Consider the following 21,347-nt stretch of genomic DNA (forward strand, 5'->3'; position numbering starts at 1 on the left):
TTATCATTTTTGGAAGGAAGTTTAAAGGTAAGTAAAGTTATTCCAAAGACAACCATAAAAATAAAAGCATGATCATAAGTATAATTGTATAATGGCAATAATGTGATTCAAACATAAAAAGCACTTAAGCTAAACTTTGTAAGTCTAAAACATGAGTGTAATTGATGGTCATTACAACACAATGCAGAACTAATAGGAAGAACTTTGGCAAAGCCCAGTTGGATTAGTCTACAGCAATTCAATCCTTTGCCTAAATTTTCACATTAGTAGGCCAGTTTATGAGCCTGTCAGATTAGACATCCACAAGCCAGAAGACATTAAACAATCACATCAAAGAAAACTATCTAGGAGCAGACTAACATAAGCAGGATCTGAGAGCATCCACACACCTCAGAGGAAGGATAAGTACAAGATAAAGTAGTATTTGGTTTCGCTGCTCTTACACCAGGTTTATATATTCCAGCATGCAATACGAGTGATCCATTTTAAAAATTTATGGAATTTACAACCTGTTAAAAAACTTTTTTATTATCCCGACGTTTCAATCTTCACATCAAGATCATCGTCTGGAGCATACATCAATATACAAGACAAGCTGAGTTACATTATTAACTGTAAGCTAAAGAAACAATGATTTGGTCGCATGTTATTCTACTGGCATGACCTCTAGTGGAAAAAAAAAACAATTACATCAATCTAAATTCTATTTACGATGGCAGGAATAAATATTCCTTCAGAAACAATGATGTCCTATTTTTAGTGTTACAATTCTTATTTTTGCTTTTAAGATACTGGATTTTCTACAGTCCTGTTTATAGTTGTTCTTAGTGAGGAACATTCCATGGGTCAAATATATACCTTCCATATGTTTGGGATTTTAAGACCATCATTATTGTTCAGATTGGAGTGGTTGATAATAATCTCACATGCTTCCTTGAATTTTCGTTCATACCATATTTTAGTGCGATGCAGACAGCTAGTGCTTTTTCAGTCAATTCTGTGTAAGGAATTCAGTGCATGATCAGAAAGGCCAGCTTCACCATAATTATTATATTTAATATGTTGTTTATGTTCTTTTTGTCTGATAGGAATTGTGCGTCCTGTTTCTCCTATATATGGTATGTTGCAAGTACAATAAATAAGGTATACTCCAGGGTGGGCTAGTGGAGGGAGTGGGTATTTGGATGAGTTGAATAAGCTTTTTAATTTTGCAGGAGACTTAAAGGTGGCTTTGAGGTTGTATTTTCATAGTATTCTGTTTATTTTGTCTGATGTTCCTTTAATGTAGGGAATGAACATAGTTTTACTGTAGTCTGGTTTGTCTTTGTTTCTTAGTGAAGTTTTGTAGAGAATTTTGTTAATAGTATTTTGGCTGTATCCGTTTTTTTGAAAAGTATTAAAGATAATTTTAAATTCATCTTTTAGTGTCTGTTCGTTGGAACAGATTGTCTGTGCCCTGTTTTTTTAGCGTGTTGATGACACCAAGTTTTTGTGTTGGGTGGTGGTAGGAGTTTATGTGTATATATTGTCCCGTATGTGTTTGTTTTCGGTAAACAGTGAAGGAAAGATTGCCAGAGGGAAGATGTGTGGCAAGTGTATCCAGAAACGGAAGTGTGTTGTGTTTTTCAATTTCAATTGTAGGCATTTGTGTTGTTTATTTAGGTGGCTAAGGAATGTGTCTAATGTCTGGCGGCCATGGGACCAGATCGCAAAAACATCGTCAACGTATCTAAGCCAGACTTTGGGTTTCAAAGGGGAGGAACCTAAGGCAAGTTGCTCAAAATGTTCCATGTAAAAATTAACAATGGGTGGGGGGGGGGGGGATAATGGCAAGCCCATGGCTGTGCCTTCTTTTTGTAAGTAGAAGGCATTTTGCCATACAAAATAACCCGACCACAATACATGCGCAGAGAGCGCCGTGATATCTGGAGGAAATTTGTTCTGTAGGAGAAGGATTGCGTCATTGATTGGGACATTCGTGAAGAGGGCAGAGACGTCAAAACTGACTAATAAATCATCTTTTTCTAGTGTAATGTCTTTGGGATAATAAAAAGTTTTTTTTAACATAGTTGTAAATTCCATAAATTTTTAAAATGAATGCTGATCACCGTGTAACTCTAAAAGAAAGGATTACAATATGAGTGATGTTTTCAGAACTATATGTCAGACATTATGGAAAGATCTAACATCTCTTCATTATGAAGGCTGCTTTGAAGTGGTTATTCAACAGACTGGCTGCTAAACAGCATACTATACTGAACCTAGCAGGAATGCTTTAGGAGGAATTCAGGTCAGCTAGCAAATAATCTTGCTGCCAATATTCTTCCAAGGTGTCCAGATGGAGGTCAAGTAGTGGTATGTGGGGACACTGCAGAGATAACAACATGCAGAAAATTTGGCTGAAATTTTATATATGTATGAGTTTGTAAAGAATCCATTATTGTATATTCCAAGTCCTTCCCAGTTTCAACTCATTGATGAAAAATCAAGCAGAGACAAGCTGCCCAAAATCTTCTCGATTCATTTCAAAAAGGTATATGATTTTGTTTCAAACTCTGTAATGTCCATTTCCATCTCCAGTCTGCAAAACCAGACTGATTTTCCTACTAGAAACTCAAATTTCTACTTTTTAAGCATTAACTCATCTCAGTTTTCCTCAATTATACTCTTTGAATCTTTTTATCTTAAAGGTGGCATCTGTGTACGTATTTGCTCTGGTATATGACAGTGTTTCCAAGTTAGAATTGTTCATCTTCTTTGGCTAAAAGCTGTCTCTCTACTAAATTCTATCCTGTCTTTATCACTCTCATAATGCCACCAACTACTGCTTTTTGAAATATTTTCTTTAAATGTTCATTTATCCAGTCCAACTTTCCTAATAGTGAAGCCATTTTCCTTGAAGATTTTAATGTTCCCAAATCGAACTGGCTTTCCTTTCTAGATGCACAGATCAAGCAGAGATGCTGAGATATTTGCTATTGCCAAAGATCTTATGCAAAATATTCACATCTACAAGATAACCCTAACCACTTTCTAAACACTATCTTTTCCTCACGTGACCCTTTTAAATATATTGTTTGTCTTTTAGGCAATTTGGAATGCAACTAAGCAATGCTTTCTTATCACATGGAGAAAAACAATTACATACAGCCATTCTCATTCACATGCTGTCTGGCATTATAAGAATACTAAATGGGATGATTTTTATATCACTTTAACAATTTTTAAATGATATGGAAACATTTATACTCAAAATCGAAACATCATTCTCAACCTTTTGTGGATGGGATGCACATCAAAAAAGCAAAAAGGCTTTCATTAAAATCGTAATTTCTCTGCTCCATTTATATTATAGCTTGAAACAGTTGCAACAAATTATCACCCAAGTAATTTTCTGCAAGAGCCAAAAGCAGAAAAATTACATCATATACAAATGGTAGTGATAGTTTTTGGTTTCTTGACAAAGCTGTTGGCCATAAATTTTGTCTCGTGTTTCAATCTCTTTTGCAATCACTTGGATGTTTCTGTTGCATAATTACTCAGTACAAAAATGCATTAGCTTCTTCATTTATTTTCTAATTCTCATATCAATCATCTTAGTAAATGTTCTCCTACCATTTCAAACATAGCATTCAATATTCCATGATTTTTTCAGCAGAAAGAATCAGAAAAATCTTGTTTAGATCAGATACCCCTCCCCCCCAAAAAAAGTTGCCCAAAGGCATATCTCTGATTGTTCTGAAGGCTTGTACTCCAGAGGTGACGCTTGTTCTCTATCATTCTTTATGTTCCTATTTCCGCTAATAGCAAACCTTCAACTATTAACAGTCAACTTGGATGCTACGATGAAGTTGCTAAGTGAATAAGTGATTACCAGTAAGGAGTCCACTATTATGAATCAACAGAGGATCTCCTTGCATGTGTCATCAACCTTTGAACAAATGATACAGAAAAGTATAGGTAAATCTCAGCACCTCAGAGATAGAAATCTCAATATTTCTAAGGCATATGATTGGATTTGGCACCTATGCCTATTTAGTAAGCATCCCTCAGTCAGTTCTTCTGACTTCTGTAAATGGACTGCCAGCTCTCTGTCTGGATGCAAATGATGAATGGATCTTTATTCTAAAACTTAGCAACTAATGCTGGATTTTAAAAATGCTCAGGTCTTTCACTTACTCTCTTCCTTATATATATCAATATTCTTCTCCAGCTGATTGCAGATCCAATACACATGTTTGTTGATGACAATACCCTGCATTCTTATTTGATACATTCTGCACTAAACAAATCACCAACATCCCACAATCCTGATCTCCAAACCATTACTGGTAATTGCAATGCTAATAACACTCGATCCTATTTTATTTCTAAAAATCAAATATTTTCTTTCAGTCTTACTTTACAAAACAGTCACAGGAAAATTCATCGAAAAAGCAATTCGCCGAATAAACAATTCATCGAAGAAATAATTCACCAAACATTTTTCGATGGTTTCATAATTCATCGAAAAGTCATTTTTCTTGCAAAATATTGTTTAAAATGCTCAGTAACAATATGGAACGTCACTCATAATACAGAAAACATATGGAAGTAGTCATTGAAAGTTAATAATTATTTTCTTGTATTTTAGAACATTTAATGTAAGTGTACATACTGCTTCATTGTGCAGATAGCGATTTATCTGTAGAGAAGACATTTCGTTCTACCAAATTTTGTCACAATAACTCTAGTCTGACTGAAATTAAAAATTTCATTAAATTTCATCCAGCCAGACCGGAATTGCTAATATCATTTCAGAACTTCTTTACGGAAATGTTATGATAAAAGTGATCCATTTGGAAGTAAAACTGAACCGTGCAGACAGCTTCTTCTATTGAAAACTTCTGTGAATTCTGCTAAGTCAGCAAGTTATTGTAATACTATATTCAAAAAATATAGCTTATGATCATTTTTCATTAACTTATGAATTTTTTATTAGCTAATGCTGCTATTTAGAATTTATGATCAGAGATTCATTAAAAGTTATGCTACTGCACGGGGCGACAAAATTCCTAGGGTCGGCCCTGAGGCCAGGTCTGGTGAATATGGTGTTTGAGGTAGACATTGAGATCCCAAGTTGTATATTGTCTGTTGGATTTCATAAGTAGGTGCATTGTCCTGCAAAAGCAACACGCCTCTGCTTAGTTTTTCCTTCAGTACCTCACCTCCTTCAATTCTTTCAGAGCTGCTGTAATAGTTTCACACCTTTTTTGAGGTACTTGGTAAGGATTACACCATCCATATCCTAAAAGACAATGGCAAGAACCTTCCCTGCTGACTTTTTGGTTTGAAACTTCTTTGACCATGGAGAACCTTTTTGTGTCTCCACTCCATTGACGTATGTTCTCTGGGTCATAGAGATGAAGCCATGTTTCATCCACAGTCAGAATATGAGCTAAAATTTTGCACCTGATTTCTCAAAATGATCAAAAATCCCTTGAGATGACAGCACACGTTTTCTCTTTTGGTCAGCATTCAAACCTTTGGGAACACTTTACTGAGAGTATCTGCATGTCCAGATTTTGGTAGATAATGACACCAACTCGTTCTTTGGATGTCTCCAGAGTCTGTGATGTTTTGGCTGGCATTTGTTCATCAAGGATCGAAGTTTTCAGGTGTGATCGCTGTGGAAGGTCTCGCTGACCTGGGAGCATCTGTCTCTCAGGATGCCCAGTTTTCAATTGTTGGTTATACTGGAAGGCACAGTCCCCTAAATTCTCACAAAATGTTTGGTGAATCTCAGTTACAGACTTTTTTTGCAGCATGAAAAACCTGATGACCTGTACCACTGTGTCTTCGAATTTGTTCAAAACCACTAACATGTTTTCTTACATATCCTAAATGAAAAACAATAATTATTACAATTTCAGGAAACATAGGTGTTAAAGGGTTTTAAGATATGGTCTTCCTTGTGGTTTATATCAGATGCTTTAACATCATTTTTATTCTAGGTGTTTATCAGAACTTTTCAGTCCCCCCCCTGCGTACAGCTTGTTACTTTCAACTGGTCCTTTCACCATGCCACTAGTGGCTTCCTCTTCTGAGATATCGCAAAGACACATGCTGATACATCAACAAATCCTGCACGCTGATTGATATCGAGTTTACTGAATTCCTCATGTATACCTCCAACTCACTTACCATCAGTATTCCTCCTCCCTCCCCACGAACCTCAAGTTCTGTAGGATGTTATTTTCATGAGGATGAAATACCTTTATGAAATGTTCATTTAACATCTCAACTATATCCATCTCAGTGGATATCATTCACTGCAACCAGTATGCTCTGCAAAAAAAAAAATGCTTTCCGAATGAAGTCGGATAAATAGTAATTTACCGTATATAAATGGCCTGAGAGATATATCCCTCTCAAAACAAAAAAAAAAAAAAAAATTGCACACACATCTTCACCCCAAGTGCCTTATAATTCATTTTTCGGTTAACTGTATTTTCGATGAATTGTTGTTTTTCGATCAATCGCATTTCGATGAATTGTGTTTTCGATTAACTGCTGATCGGTGAATTGCTATTTCGATTAATTATTGTTCGATGAATTGTCTTTTGGTTAACTCTCCGGATACTTTACAAAACTCAAATTTCGACACAAAATGAGACTCTTCAGTCATTTCTGCCACTGCTATTTTTTAAGAGTTTCTAATTGGTGGGATTGCTCAGTAACCTCCTCAGCATCCAAAAATTATGTTTTCTCTTTTGCTCAAGACATTACTTTGAAGAGCCATAACTTCATACAAATCACAAGTTTGTCCAACCCTTGAATACTGTTCTCACGTTTGGAGTAGTGCCCTTAAGAGCTTTCTAAAAATACTTGATTCAGTACAGAAAAGCAATTTGGCTGATTAACAACGTATGTCTCACAAATTCACTCCATTCTCTTTCAGGCAGACATTCAGTCTGCAGCTTGTATTCTTTACAAACATTTCCATGCTTCCTGTTCATCAGAAACAACATTAATTTCCTCCTCTCCTTTAAATTACTTAAAACGTACAGTGCTCCTTAACAATTAGAAAAGTTCACAGAACAAACTTTTATTCCTCTTCAGTCATTTCTGCCACTGCTATTTTTTAAGAGTTTCTAATTGTATGTATTTCCTAAACAGTACAACTAGCTGATTTTCATATCAGCCTCTTCTCTGTTTTCTCAACCATTCTTGTTTATTCACAGGAATAAGGTTGAAACACTCTCATGCATGGGCTTTTATAAAGTGTGAGTTTGCAAATTTATCAGGTAATTACAGAAGCACATTATCTGACATGCATTAATAATTAAGTTGTAAAAATGGAAACATAAAGTAATTATAACAGAAATAATAGTAATTATAACAGAAATAATAATAATAATAATAATAATAATAATAATAATAATAATAATATATATATATATATATATATATATATGAGGATGTGCTGAAAAGTTGTGATAATCACCATGAAGGAATTGAGGTAGAATTATGTAACTTACACATTATTTTACATATTCTCTACAAAGTGTTATACACTTGTTATAATGCTCTGAATCATTTGCAATCCTCTGAGAAAAGTTTTTCCCTTGTTGCACAAACCTGTCCTTTTGTTCTAGGTGTTTATCAGAACTTTTCATCCCCCCCCCCCCCAGTGTGTGTGTGTGTGTGTGTGTGTGTGTGTGTGTGCGTGCGTGTGTGTGTAATCATAAGCAGAAATGAAAGGAAAAAATAAACTCTAAAAATCATTGTGAATAATTAGAATTATTCTTGTTTCTTCAACAACTGATAATCACTGCCACTTCTCTTTAATGCAAAATTCAAAATGTGTACATAAAGTTGCATATAGATTCCTCCATGTTAATTTTTTCATATTCATGAAATCTTGCATGCTTGACTTCTGCATTGTTTATTAAGCCTATATGCAGACTTCATGCAATGTCCAAAACATAATTATTCATGATTTTTTTTTGCAGGTTACAAAAATTTTGCATTTTATTTAAAATTTAACATTTAAGCAGATAGTCAGAAATAGAGCTTTGATGAAAGATGTGTTTTATTTGCTGATAATATAATATATACAGTCATTCCTGATAGGAAAAAATTAAAATAAAATAAAGCAAGCATGTAGCATTACCAAAATAATCCAAGCACGATGGCAAATACTTAACAGTGAATAACTCATGCACTTAAGCATATTTATGGTAAATAACCACTCTGCTCACATAAGTTTAGGTGCCACAAATATAATTATAGTGGCATGGAGATCAAGAAAATTATTATTATTATTTTATTTAGTTACTATTTCTGTCAAAATAAATGTAATGATAACACATGGATAGATCTATAGTAATAATATGGAAGTGAAACTTCAGAAATCTTTCCTGTACAGAAAAATTTAAAAATTATGCATTCCCCTTTTATTTGATACACTCTTATATTTATGCAAGGTATGTATATATGGCTGACACTATATACAGAAAAGAACACTTACCCTTTTCTATAAAAGGAAGCATTGGCAACCTTAACACTGCAGTTGTGGAGAATATCAGAGATAAGATATAATCTGGCTATCTGTTATGGCATTTTTAAAATAAATTAATGATTATTCTATAAAGTTACATGAATAAATAAAATGAGTACTACAGAAATTGAGGAAAAAATATATTTCTAAACATATACTGAGATTATATGATTGAATTCTGGTTGTCATCATGACTAATAAAAAATAAAAAATAAACATTATACCAAAAAGAGGTTTTGTGTTGTGTCACAACCTCTAAATTATTGAAGTATTTTCCATTGATTAGTTATATCAAGAAAAAAATAATTAAAGATCAGTCTACCTAAATTAACATAAATGCTACAAAAAAACATTCAACACTAATTGTTTAGAATAATACACTCAGCTACTTCTTGCACCATTGCCAATTCCATTTCAGTGTGTACCTAGATCAGCAGTTCCTCTGGAACTCCAAGTTGATTACAGAGTTTGAAAAACATACATGCGATCACAACCAAAAACAGATTTCTACATTACCCATTTGAAACGTTTATAAACAAGAAGTAAGGATATTCATATTTACTGATGTGAAGAGAGCAATTATTTCTGAAGCAGGATCATATTCATATGTAGATGCATGAACTATATAATTTATTGTTATATAGTTCTATCAACTAACTATAACGAAAAAGAAATTTTGTAGCTTTTATTATTTAATGTAGCCATAATATTGAAGTCCTTTGTGCTAAATGTTTGAAATAAAATAACACTGAAAAGTTGATTTTGAAAGAAAAAGTAAGGAAAGACCAAAAACTAAAGCCCAATTAAAATTAATTATTATCTTTAAATATTAAAGCAAAGAACAAATTTACAAAATTTAAGAAGACTCATATGTTAAATATTACTGGAAAAGTGGTGGTCTATATGATTAAAGAGGCAAGAGTTATGAATTTAATATATTTATATTAGGAAACAAGAAAACATAAGGGGTTTCTCATAATAAATTAGATATCTAATAAACTGGTTCATAAGAATGCAGTTCTATCCAAAAATCTGTAAGAATGAAAAGTTCACTATCCCTATAATCTAAATTTCATGAAAAATTATAGATTAAACCAGGAGGTTCCCTAACAAACCATACATATTATAATAGCATAATTTGCCTATACACACCACCTATGTGCTACAGCTTCTGGAACCTCGTGTGCATGTGGGACTGATTAAAATTATAGTTAAGATGCACCAAATATTAGCTGCTAGTTTTCTGAAAGGCCAAACTGACTAATATGCAAAGAATATCATCAGCTGCAATAAATGAACTAATATAATAAGACTAGCCAACAGTAAATACCACAGAATGAGGTCAATGAATGAAAAAAAGAACATATTCCAAATAATAAGAATGCAGCATGCCTACTTTGACACTCTTTTCCACTAAAGTTAAATAAAAAAAAAAAAAATTCACTGTTTAGAAAGAACATTTTCAAATCTTATCCTTATATGAATCAGTAAACTTCAAGGACATTATGAATTTTAATTATATCAGAATAATTTTTTTGCCAACGTCAAATGATTTTTCATTAGCTTCCATTATTGAATGTTTAATTAATATTTCATTTTTTAATAAAATTCATTCATTACACTTTTTTAGCACTTCAAAACATCAGTTATAATGGATTACAAGAAACACTAATGTAATTTCAATGGAATATATCCTATAATTAAAATTATATTTTGTCATATACATTTAAAAATATGCAAAAGTGTCATTGGAGTAATATTTTTTTTTCTTTTCTGTATTCCTTTCCTATATTATCAACACACATTTCTATTTTAATATGGACAACAAAACTATCAAAGTCCATGTAAATCATATTTTGTTTCAATTTAGAATCAACACAAAAAATAAGGTTAACTTAAACATCAGGGAGGAAGCTAAAGAGATGTAAATTATTTCTAACTCACTTGCTCCATATTATGTTAATTTGATTTTGGATCTTTGTAGAACATTTCTAATTTCATAATTTTTATGGCACATGTGAACTTTCATTTATATCTTATTCAGTTCTGTACTTGCAGAAACTGCAGTTTCTGATAATACAATATATGCCAGATAATAAATTTCTTCCTCCCCCTCCTTTCTTTTCCTTGCCTCCTTTCTTTTTTTATGGTGATATTTATACACAAAGTATCTATGCTAGAAATATCTAATTTCTTCTTTAACATAGTAGTATAAATTTTTATTTTTCAACTTTATATTGGAAAATCCAAATTTAGAGAGAAGTCCTAGTGATTATAAACCAGCAAAGCTTCATATAAAATCTCACGTCAATTGTTTTCTGGAAATATTACAAAGCAGGCAGGAAGGGGAGAGGAATCAAGTGGGCTGTTTATAAGATGATAATTGCTAAGCTAAGAGCATCTGCACAACTGTTTCTCTGTACAGGATATTATCTGTTCTCCAAGAAGATAAAAGAAATGATTTTTAAATGAACTCAGCAAAGTAGAATATATGAATGCATGCATGTTGCATAAAAGCAAAAAGCATAGGAAAATTTATTTTTCTCAAAATTCTAACAAAAATACCAAGGCACAGCCAATTTAAAATTTGGCTATTAAATGAAACTGCAATTAGTTCAACTAATAGCATAACAGGCCCAACATCAACAATTTCATAAAATATTAATTAATTATCCATTATTATGCACAATTTGGTATCATCTAAAGTTAATAAGAATTTAGTCAGATGTTTCAGAAGTATGAGATTAGCATTTCATGATGCAAAAGAACAACATATAATGATAATGACATATAAATACAGAAATGTCATTCAGTTAAAGATGAGCCTCAAAGAGTATACAGCAAATAATTCACAAAAAAAGAGAATTCTTCTCCAAAACCAATTTAAACAAATTTGAAAAAATTCATAACTATTAAAAATGTGGATATTACAATATTTATTAAATCAACATCTCTTGAAAAAATATTCTAAGTTTAAAAACATGAAATGGTAGAGAAGTCCTATTTCAGAATAGCACAGAATACAGAAGAAAATGCACAAAAAAAAAAAAAAAAAAAAAAAAAAAAAAAAAAAAAAACCTGAAGCAAATATTACTTTTTTCACTTAAAATGATATATCAAATTCTAAAGAAATGGTGAACTTATTTTTAACTCTATAATCAATGGATACAGTTTCTTCAAAATGGTTACCTGGCCAATCGAATTCCCTGATTAACTATTTATATTTCATAAATAGTTAATCAGGGTTACATCACATCTGGGTTACAGATGTGAGCAAAAAGAATCACACATGTAAGGAGAGTTACAATGAATCCATTTATTTAAACTTGATTATAAAAAGACATGCTTATAAAATGATTAAAAAATGAACTGAGAAAAAAAATTGAGAGATTATAACATAGGAAGCAATTCCATTAATTCAAACTCTTCATTAAAAACCTGATGAACTTTGTGGCCTCAATTTATTGAAATGATGATCTACAAAATCCTAGCAAAAAGCATTTCAAGATAAGAACTATATTTTAAACTTAGTTCAAATTACCTTCTTGTGAAGAGGAGTCTGTAGAATAGATAACGCTTCTGCAATGCAATCAACAATTTCTTCAGCAGCCTCAGCATGTTCAATGCAATATATCATTGATTCAGCAATTTTGAATTTTTCTGGTGACAGATTACGAAGTATGTCTTCAAATTTGTCTCTCTGACTGAAATATGTTAAATGAATATATATTTTAAATGGAACAACTAAAAATCTTATAAGTACTAAGGAATTTTTTATTAGTCACTGTACACTACAAAATAATCAAAACAAACTAGTTTCACATACGGCTATAATCTGGCAGCTTCATCCAGGCTTGCTTTTTTTTTTTTTTTCTTTTTTTTTTTTTAATGGAAGAAATGAAAACAGCAGTTGACATTAAAAATCTAAACAAACTGTTAGAAAAGAACAGTTGTTCAACACAAATAGTGTACTGTGCAACAATTAATGAAAAGTTTCCTAGTACTTATATATCACCATCATCATCATCAAATTCTATATACCCTCAAGAGGTGCATAGGATATTATGGTACTACATGATAAGCTTTCATTGCTAAATTCAAATCAACAATTTTCCTCGAAATTAGTCTGTTATCTATCAGACACCAATACTGTCAGATCTTATATTGTGATCTTATAAGGCCTTTGAGCTCACCATCTAGATTGTGGTCTTCCTCTTGGTCATTTTTCTGCCATCCTGGTATCAAACACCTGCTTTGCTAATCTTTCCCATTCTGTTCAAGTGACTATACTATCTAAAATTAGCTATTCTCCCACATTCCTGATTACTAACAATGTCAAGTTCCTTCTTCTTAATATCTTTATTTTTAATATAATTCTATGAAGTAAGGCATCTGTTCACTCTCCCCTGATTTTTCTCAGAATTCACATGCCTGTAGTCTCTAGTCTTTGATTAATCCTAATGGGAAGATAATTATACGGCCTGAACCTGCCAATTCAATCCCACCTTCCTGTGGTGTGAACTGTTTCCACAAAAGGAGCTCTGGCAAACCCAGTGAGTTTGCCAGAGCTCCTTTTTCCCACTGCAAAAAGGATACCATCCTAGCTGGAGGAATACCCAATGTCTCCAACTAGGAAGAAGAAGCTGGAGGAAACTAGACCCACTAGATAGATGCTTTTGCTGGCCAGTGAAATCCTACTACTGGCTTACTGGAGGCCTGAAGTGGTAAATGCCATGTTTTGTCTTCAGAGTAGGGGGTTTAGTTCCAGTTTCTCCTCACTTTTCCATGCAGTGTGCATGATACCCTTCAAGGGAATACCAAGTATACTTAGAGACCCCAAACCAACTCCATTTTGAGAGTACATTAGTAAAAACAGTGGTGCTACAGTCTGTGAAAGGGTAGTTCTCTGCATGGGTATCATGTCCAAGAGTATTTAACTCCCACTTCATGTCCCTCTCCCATATCCTTCCATGCAACACACACAAAAAAATCCTCACTTTAACACCCTCTGTAAAAAAAAAAAAAAAAAAAAAAAAAAAAAAAAAAAAAAAAAACCAGTGGCACCACCCGTTGCATCTTTTTGTTGTTGAAAGTGGCAAACTTCACTAGTGTTGTGTCAACTGTTTATGACATTTATATCATTAGAAGCCAAGTTCTAGTGCCAAGAGTGACAGTGTGTTTTGATGAATGGTCAGAAAATGAGTTTCAGACAGAGAGCTGAGATTGACTTCTGTGTTAAACTTGGTAAAAGTTTTACCGAAATGCATCAAATGCCTCAAAAAGCATACAGTGATGAATGCTTATCGCATACTCAAGTTTACGAGTGGTTTAAGTGATTTCAAAGTGGTCGTGAGACGCTTGAGGACGACGAAAAGCTGGGCCTTCCAAAATATGGACTGAGCGAAATTAACATCCAAAAAGTGCGTGATTTCATCAAAGAAAGATTAATTGAAGATGAATTGGGGATTCCAAAATCAACTGTGCACAACATTTTGACTGAGAGTTTGGGCCTTCGTAAACTGAATTCGCAATTTGTTCCCCATAAGTTGACCAACGACCAAAAAATGTATCGAATTGAACACTACAAGGACCTCATTAAAACTGCTTGTAAGGACTCAAACTTCCTTGAAACAATCATTAGATCAGTACTGGTGACAAAATGTGGTGTTTTGAGTATGAGCCCAAAACAAAGTGCCAGAGTGTTGAGTGGAGACCACCAGAAGAGAGGCATCCGAAAAGAAGTCGCTTTGATTTGTTTCTATGATTCCAAGGGCATTATCCACAAAGAATTCATTCCGCCTGGCCAAACAGTCAATGGTGAGTTTTATCTCGAAGTTTTGAAGCGATTGATAGCAAGAATTCATCGTGTATGACACGAATATCGTGATGCAGGCAGCTGGTCACTTTTGCATGATAATCACCATCTCATCGTTCGAACATTGTGAGACAGTTTTTGAGCAAAAAAAGTTTGTGTGTTGGATCTTGCCTTATTCACCTGATTTAGCACTCTGTGACTTCTTTCTCTTCCCCCGACTCCATCTTCTGATGAAAGGAAAGCGATACGACATCATTGAAAACGTTAAAGTGGCAGTAACCATGATCTTCAACAGTATCCCAAAAACCGATATAAAAAATTCATTTAAAGAATTAATACCGTGCCAAATGCTGCATCGAAGCTGAGGGAGAGTATACTGATTGAAATAAATGATTTGAATAATTATAATTGGCCTATGTTTTACTTTCTATCAAAAGTTCAGTTTCTTTTTGTACAGAGGGTGTCCACTTGATTAACTAATAAGAACCCAAATTGCAGCTATATTCTGTATTGTTCAATTCAATGTCAAAATTACACATTTCATAATTCTTTTCCTTTTGTTACAAGAGTGGCAGGTGCCACTGTAAGATCTGACAATGCTTGAAAGAAAATGGCTAATTTAGAATTTCCTGCTTTCAACCTCTTTCGGCTCAAGATTTCCTTGCCCTATTTAGTACCATTCATCTTCTGCAATGACCAGTTTGCAAATTCCCAAAACCCCTCTGACCTCTTCAACTCCATGAAACTCAACCACTCATGACACAGCTATTGATACACCCACAACTTCAACCACCGACCAAGATGGACAAGATATGGAAGTCTTTGCAGCAATGATGTAACACAAATCATACATCTACCTACCCAAATTCCTGATAATCTTCTCCACTCTTCTAATACTCTCCCTCACAAAATGCCTTTCCCCAAATCTTGTCCTTTGGCACTACAAAGATACCAAGTGAAAAGACCTTTGAAATTTCTACTCTCTTTTCCATGGTATGACTACTGCTTCTGCTCCTTCAATCCAAAAGCATGCCCAAAGCAAGTCACAGAACTTATCCTCACCAACATCTTCATTTCCCACTCTACCCAAAATTCTTATCCACTTTCTAAGCTCTGGTTTAACAGAAAGTGTATGAAAGCAGCTGAAGAAAAAAACTGAAGTGGCTTGCATAAAGAATTCTAGCTTCGTATTCAGCCTATGCTGAAGCAAATGCAAACACTCATCAAGAAATCTAAATACTGAAAATCCGTTTCCTGTCCAAATGGAAATAATGCCTTCTGGCCCCCATACTAAGAGGTCACTGGATGTAAATTCTGTTCACATGTGCTTCCACCTTTTTTTCTCATCCAGATGGAACCACTATTACAGCACCCAAAGATAAAGATGTCTTCCTGGCATCCCTCTTTTCTTCAGACTCTTGCATAGATGAGGATGGGACCACCAGTATGGATTCTACTATTCAACATCTACAACTGACTCTTTTTGGTATATATCACCTACCACTGGACATGTGCCATGAAAAGGTTCAGAGAGATGTGCTGCTGCTCTCCATATTCCAGAGATTGCACCTGGCATCTAGGCTTGCTAACCAAATGGCCATCCTTAGGTCTACATGCCATCTGCTTTAACTGGGTAGCTAGCTTTCACTGGTTGTTCACTATGGGCTACAGTGGACGGCTCTCTATCATTAAGTTTTCACCATTAATGCAGGAGTGCCTCAGAACTCTGTTCCATCACCCTTCTTTCTCCTACAGATGAAAGATTTGCTGATGAGAATATTCTCTACTCATTCAAGTTATTTGAAAAATGATGTAAGGTACAGCCACCTCTGTACACTGCATGGGGTGCCTGTACTTTTTTTTTTTTCTTCTCCTGTCAAAATGGGAGTTTGTGGCTTATTCACAGATGCAGGATATGAAAAAAAAAAAAAAAAAACAAACTTATGTGACTTCATTGAAATATACATGTCAAGCATGAATTTATGCAACTATAGTAATAAAATCCAAATGTGATGTTCTTCATTAACTATAGCAAATGAAATAATTCTAACCAGTTTTCTAAGCAGTCCTTTGCTGTTATCATACTTTCAACTAGAAGATAGACTCCCTGATCCTTTGGTAGATGTGGGAAGCATATTCATAAACACAAAAAGCTTTATTTTTTATGTGCCTCCCACCTTAGAGAAGTTGTAAACTTACTGTACATGGGGTGGGATAAAGGTGAGATAATACAGAAATTTAACTTGTTAGACCAAATGAAGATGTGTTCAAAGTATGCCTAACATGCGAAAAGCAAAAATCACAAATAAGTGATGTATTTTCATTTGTAGTGGAGTACAAAAAAATAGAGTGGCACATTTCAATCTTTTATGACTAGGGAAAGAAAGAATTGACATATATAATGAAAACAACTATGACCAATGAACATGCTCTATTTATACAATGTTCTCCATTTATATATATTACAAAAATTCTAAGTGATATGGATAAAAAAAAAAAAAGCTAATTATAACATCATCTCTGGTCATATACTCAAGACATTTTAAAAGTATAGAGGGTAGCAACAAGGAAGGGCATATTTACATTACCATTGAATTTCGATGCTTAATTCAATCAAAATATTTAGAAACTGCATATTTTAAATGATATAGTGAAATTAAATATCAAATACTATTCCCAACTTACTTGTCTGTCAAGGCACCCTTTTTGGGCTCTTCTCTGGTGTTCTTTTCTACCAATTCTTCTGGCATACCTTGTAAATAAGGATTCAAAGGTGGAGGTTTCCATATGGAGCCATCAATAAACATCCGAAATTCTTCCGTGCGCCACTTACTCGGATGATCACCCTTTTTTTTCCAGATTATAAAGTAAGTATTACTAATTCAAGCTTTTAAACAATGGCAACAGTTTTATCTGCATTTTTAATTTATAGAAAAGTACACACTATATTCAGAAGTATTAATATATCCAAAAATTAAGTAAAATCTTCAACTGTTGGAGAATAATACTACAGTAAGTTACAACGCATCTGGACAAGTAGTGTGACTTCTAGAAACGTGATTCCAATGTTTGTACATTTTTATGTTACTGGAATGACATTTTAGAGACATGAACACACCACTCCTAATTATCATTTTTATATAATTAAAAAATGAGTAAACTACAATACAACTTAAAATTGATGAACACATACACAAACTAAAAATCATGATGTCACATAGCACTTCAAATATGCAAAGTTTTTTCACAGTGGATTTCTCATTTAATTTTTTTTCTTGTTCCCTTCTGAGAATCTATCATCATTCAATAATGATTATATTGATATTAAATAAATATTTGATTGAAATTAAATAAGATAGCACAATTAAGATTTCACAAACAGGTTTTTCTCACTAACAATTTTCTTCTGAATTAGTTTATTACTCACCAGGTCTCTTACTGCAGTGACCTACTGATATTTTGTCCTTCCTATGAGTCTTTTATCCCTGCCATTTTTGCTGATCCTTTGTTTCCCATTCTGTTTATGGGACCACATGATCATAGGGCCTTGGTTATAAACAGCTCTCACTACAGAAAACTTGTAGAGACCATAGAATAGTTTACAGTTTGATGTAAGTGAAATTTCCTTATAATAGAATGTATTAAAAAGCACAACAGTGCTTATGGAGCTTAAGTCAGAAATTTTTTCTAATTTGTCACAACAAACCAATAATGTCCAGTTCTTTTCTGGTATCGTCATACTTTTTAATATGCTCACTCTTCTATTTTCTCAAAAATCTCATACCTGCAGTCTCAAGCCTTTGATCAATTACTTCATTTGTAATCCAGCTTTCTGATCCATATGTTAAAATATATAAATTCCAACTCACTGTGCAGCTTTGCAATCTCATATTTATTCTTACTGATGATAATATCTTTCACAGTGGACCATGACAAATTAAGTCTGTGTGCAACATCAACAACATAATTATCTCTTTCAGCTGTTCAGTGATGAAAAGTATTCAAATCTGTAAACTTTTTAGACTCACTAGTTTTTTTTTGAAAACATAACTAGATAAGATGTACAGCAATTCAAAAAATTATACTGAATCATTAAAGCTGGATTTTAAGAACAAATGAAATATTTTGTACTCTATGAGTGCAGTCTTTTTTAATCAGAGTATCATGCACAACACTTTCATAGAATGGTTAGCACTGTCTCAGAGATCATTTCTGCTAACACATCTGATCTTTTTCATATCTTCAGCATTTTGTTTTCAACAAAAAAAGCTCTATAAAACAAGTTTTATGAAACTTTTTTCATGATCTGCAAGTCCTTAATGATGAAGTCTCACACAACTTACCACAATGCACACCCATTTGTACTCTGAATGCAAATACTATGCACATGTAAATACAGAAATGTTTTAGTGTACCTAATTTTTTTATATATTTTGTGCACATTTCTGTTTAATATTTATTTTATGGTGTAACATATGGTGGATTCCATGCTTTACTATTAAGTATGTACCTGTCACTAATAGGCAGCATGAAACAACTGCCCTCAGTTTCAACTGGAAAGAATTCCCAAACCATGGAAAATCAGTCAAATGGATTTGGCTGCAATTTTGTTTCAATGTGTTCAAAAGAAAAATCATAAAGGTATCACATTAAGCAGATACGCACTGTATTTATACACGAGATATTTTGTAACTGATTAGGAAAGGCTCATTTTTAACATCACCACTCAAGGTTTATATGTATATAAATTAAGTCATAATGGTCTATTGACCATTATTACCATTACAACTTTCTGTGTATATGTGAGATAACACAAACACACAGAGAGAGAGAGAGATTTACAAACTATTAATACCTGAAGAATAGAGAAAAGTCTCCATCGGTAATATACATGTGCTGGACTCTGGTTGTCAAAAAGAAACCTAAATAAAAACCAACAATATAATTAACTGATTTCAATTAAACATAATTCAAAATAAATAAATATACAGTTGAAAAAGGATTATATAGTTCAGATAAGATTTATTAAGCTTTCCTCCCATAAATGAATAGTAATATAGCTTTTATATAATATCATCCAAGGAGAATGAAAACTTCAACTTTTTAACCAAATAACTATGTCAATTCCTTCTATTAAACAATATAGTATTTTCTCATAAATATATCATCACCCTTATCATCATCATCAAATTCCTGCCTTGTACCCTCGAGAGATGTACAGGATATGATAGACTACTAAAAATTTACATTATTACTAACTTCCTATCTACAATTTTCCTCCAAATCAGTCTGTTACTTGTCAAGACTCCAACATTATCAGATCTTATATTTCTATCGTCTAAGGCACTTTGTACCGTATCAATCCACCTATATCTTGGTCTTCCTCTGGGTCGTTTTCCTGCCAACCTGGCAGAGAACGCATGTTTTGCTAATCTTTACTCGCCCATTCTGTTCAAGTGACCATACCACCTGAGATTAGCTCTGCTAACACATTCCTGGATGCCGACAATGTCAAGTTCTTTCTTAATATCCTCATTTTTAATATGATAGTGCCATTGATGCCACCTGTTCATGCCTCTAATCTTTCTCAGGACTCTCATATCTGCGGTCTCTAGTCTTTGGTCAAGTGTTTTACTTCTGACCGAGCTTTCAGATGCATAAGTTAAAACTGGTTTGAACACTGTCTTGTATACAGCTAATTTAGTGTTCTGTCTAATTTCTCTCTTATTTCATATGAATTTATTCAATTGACTTCCCACCATACCAGCTTTGCTGATTCTGTTGTCTATTTCTATATTTAATTTACCATCTTCACTAAAAATTGTGCCTAAGTAACTGAAATGTTTTACTTGTTCCACAGGTTCTCCGTTCACAATGCAGTTGAGAGTTTCAACGATTCTGCCCATTTTCATTGTATTTTTCTTGTTATTGCTGACCTTCATACCATATCTACAACAGTTATTCAATTTAGTAAGAGAATCTTGCAGACTTGTAGCAGATTTATTTAGAACAACAACATCATCCACATAAAGCAAAGAGCTGAGATTAACATCTCCAATTTTGATACCACTTTCCTTCATAATGTGATCCATATAGATAATGAGTAACAGAGGAGATAATGTACATCCTTTTCTGAAACCAGATTTAACATTAAATCATCTTCCTGTACTTCCTTCAATTCTAACTGCTGATTTACAACTTAAATAAAGATTAAGTATTGCTTGGCATAATGCCCCATTGACAACATATAACTGTAGTGTATTGAATGGCTTCTCTCTTGGCACATGCCTTTTCCAGATCGACAAAACTTAAATACAGATCTTTGTTATATTCCCATGATTTTCATCAAATTCCTAATATGTACTCATGTGGCAGGAGGATACACGGAATATTATGATAGTACTAAGTTAAAAGATGGAGCCTGTGTATCTCAGTGGATGTGGCATTTGCACACCGCATCACTTGACCTCATGAAGGAAGACTTTGTTTCAAATCTAGTCGGCGACTAGAGGAAATTTTTCTCAGTCTTTTTGCAAGTTCCCGAGTTAGTCGATCTCTGGCATGGGCAAGCAAGTTTTTTCTTCCAGAAATTTGGGTTTTTTGTCCCATAAAGTTAAGAAAATCGGCCGTAGAACCCACATTATTTCAGAAGTTAAATATATTGTGTTAGGTTAGGGACCACGAGATGGCTGCACTTGTTAAGCCGTATTTTTTCACTGCATGCTGCTTAATTAGTGATAGCGGGCAAGCTATCTCTGATTGGGTACCAGTGGAGATTGAACTGCCCACTCAGTCTCCAAAAGTTAGATAGGGCTGAAACAGCTTTGCCTACTCCCTATACGGGAATAAAAAAGGTGTTAGCTGATTTTTTTTTTTGAGCTGATAAGTGAAAAGGTTACATCTTACAAAGTTTCAAATTAATCTGTTAGGAATCCAATACTATTGGATATTATATTTTGGACTTTTAAGGCACTTCTTACTGCATCAATC

At 33.5% G+C, this 21,347-nt stretch overlaps 1 protein-coding gene across 6 annotated transcripts in view; it reads right to left on the minus strand.

The window, feature by feature from the left end:
• The window catches only part of LOC150093191 (U2 snRNP-associated SURP motif-containing protein), a 467,947-nt gene that overhangs the window by 134,712 nt on the left and 311,888 nt on the right, over window positions 1-21,347 (minus strand). For all 6 annotated transcript variants that reach the window (XM_090413350.1, XM_090413354.1, XM_090413351.1 and 3 more), the window contains 4 exons: window positions 19,213-19,279; window positions 17,043-17,203; window positions 12,084-12,246; window positions 8,513-8,592 (listed from right to left, as the gene is read on the minus strand). In XM_090413350.1, coding sequence (XP_090269476.1) covers window positions 8,513-8,592; window positions 12,084-12,246; window positions 17,043-17,203; window positions 19,213-19,279 — 471 coding nt within the window. The remainder of the gene's footprint in view (window positions 1-8,512; window positions 8,593-12,083; window positions 12,247-17,042; window positions 17,204-19,212; window positions 19,280-21,347) is intronic.

Source organism: Typopeltis vanoorti, chromosome 24 (genome assembly GCF_054136105.1).
Source record: "Typopeltis vanoorti isolate ZY-2024b chromosome 24, IOZ_Tvanoo_1.0, whole genome shotgun sequence".
Lineage (NCBI taxonomy): Eukaryota > Metazoa > Arthropoda > Arachnida > Uropygi > Thelyphonidae > Typopeltis > Typopeltis vanoorti.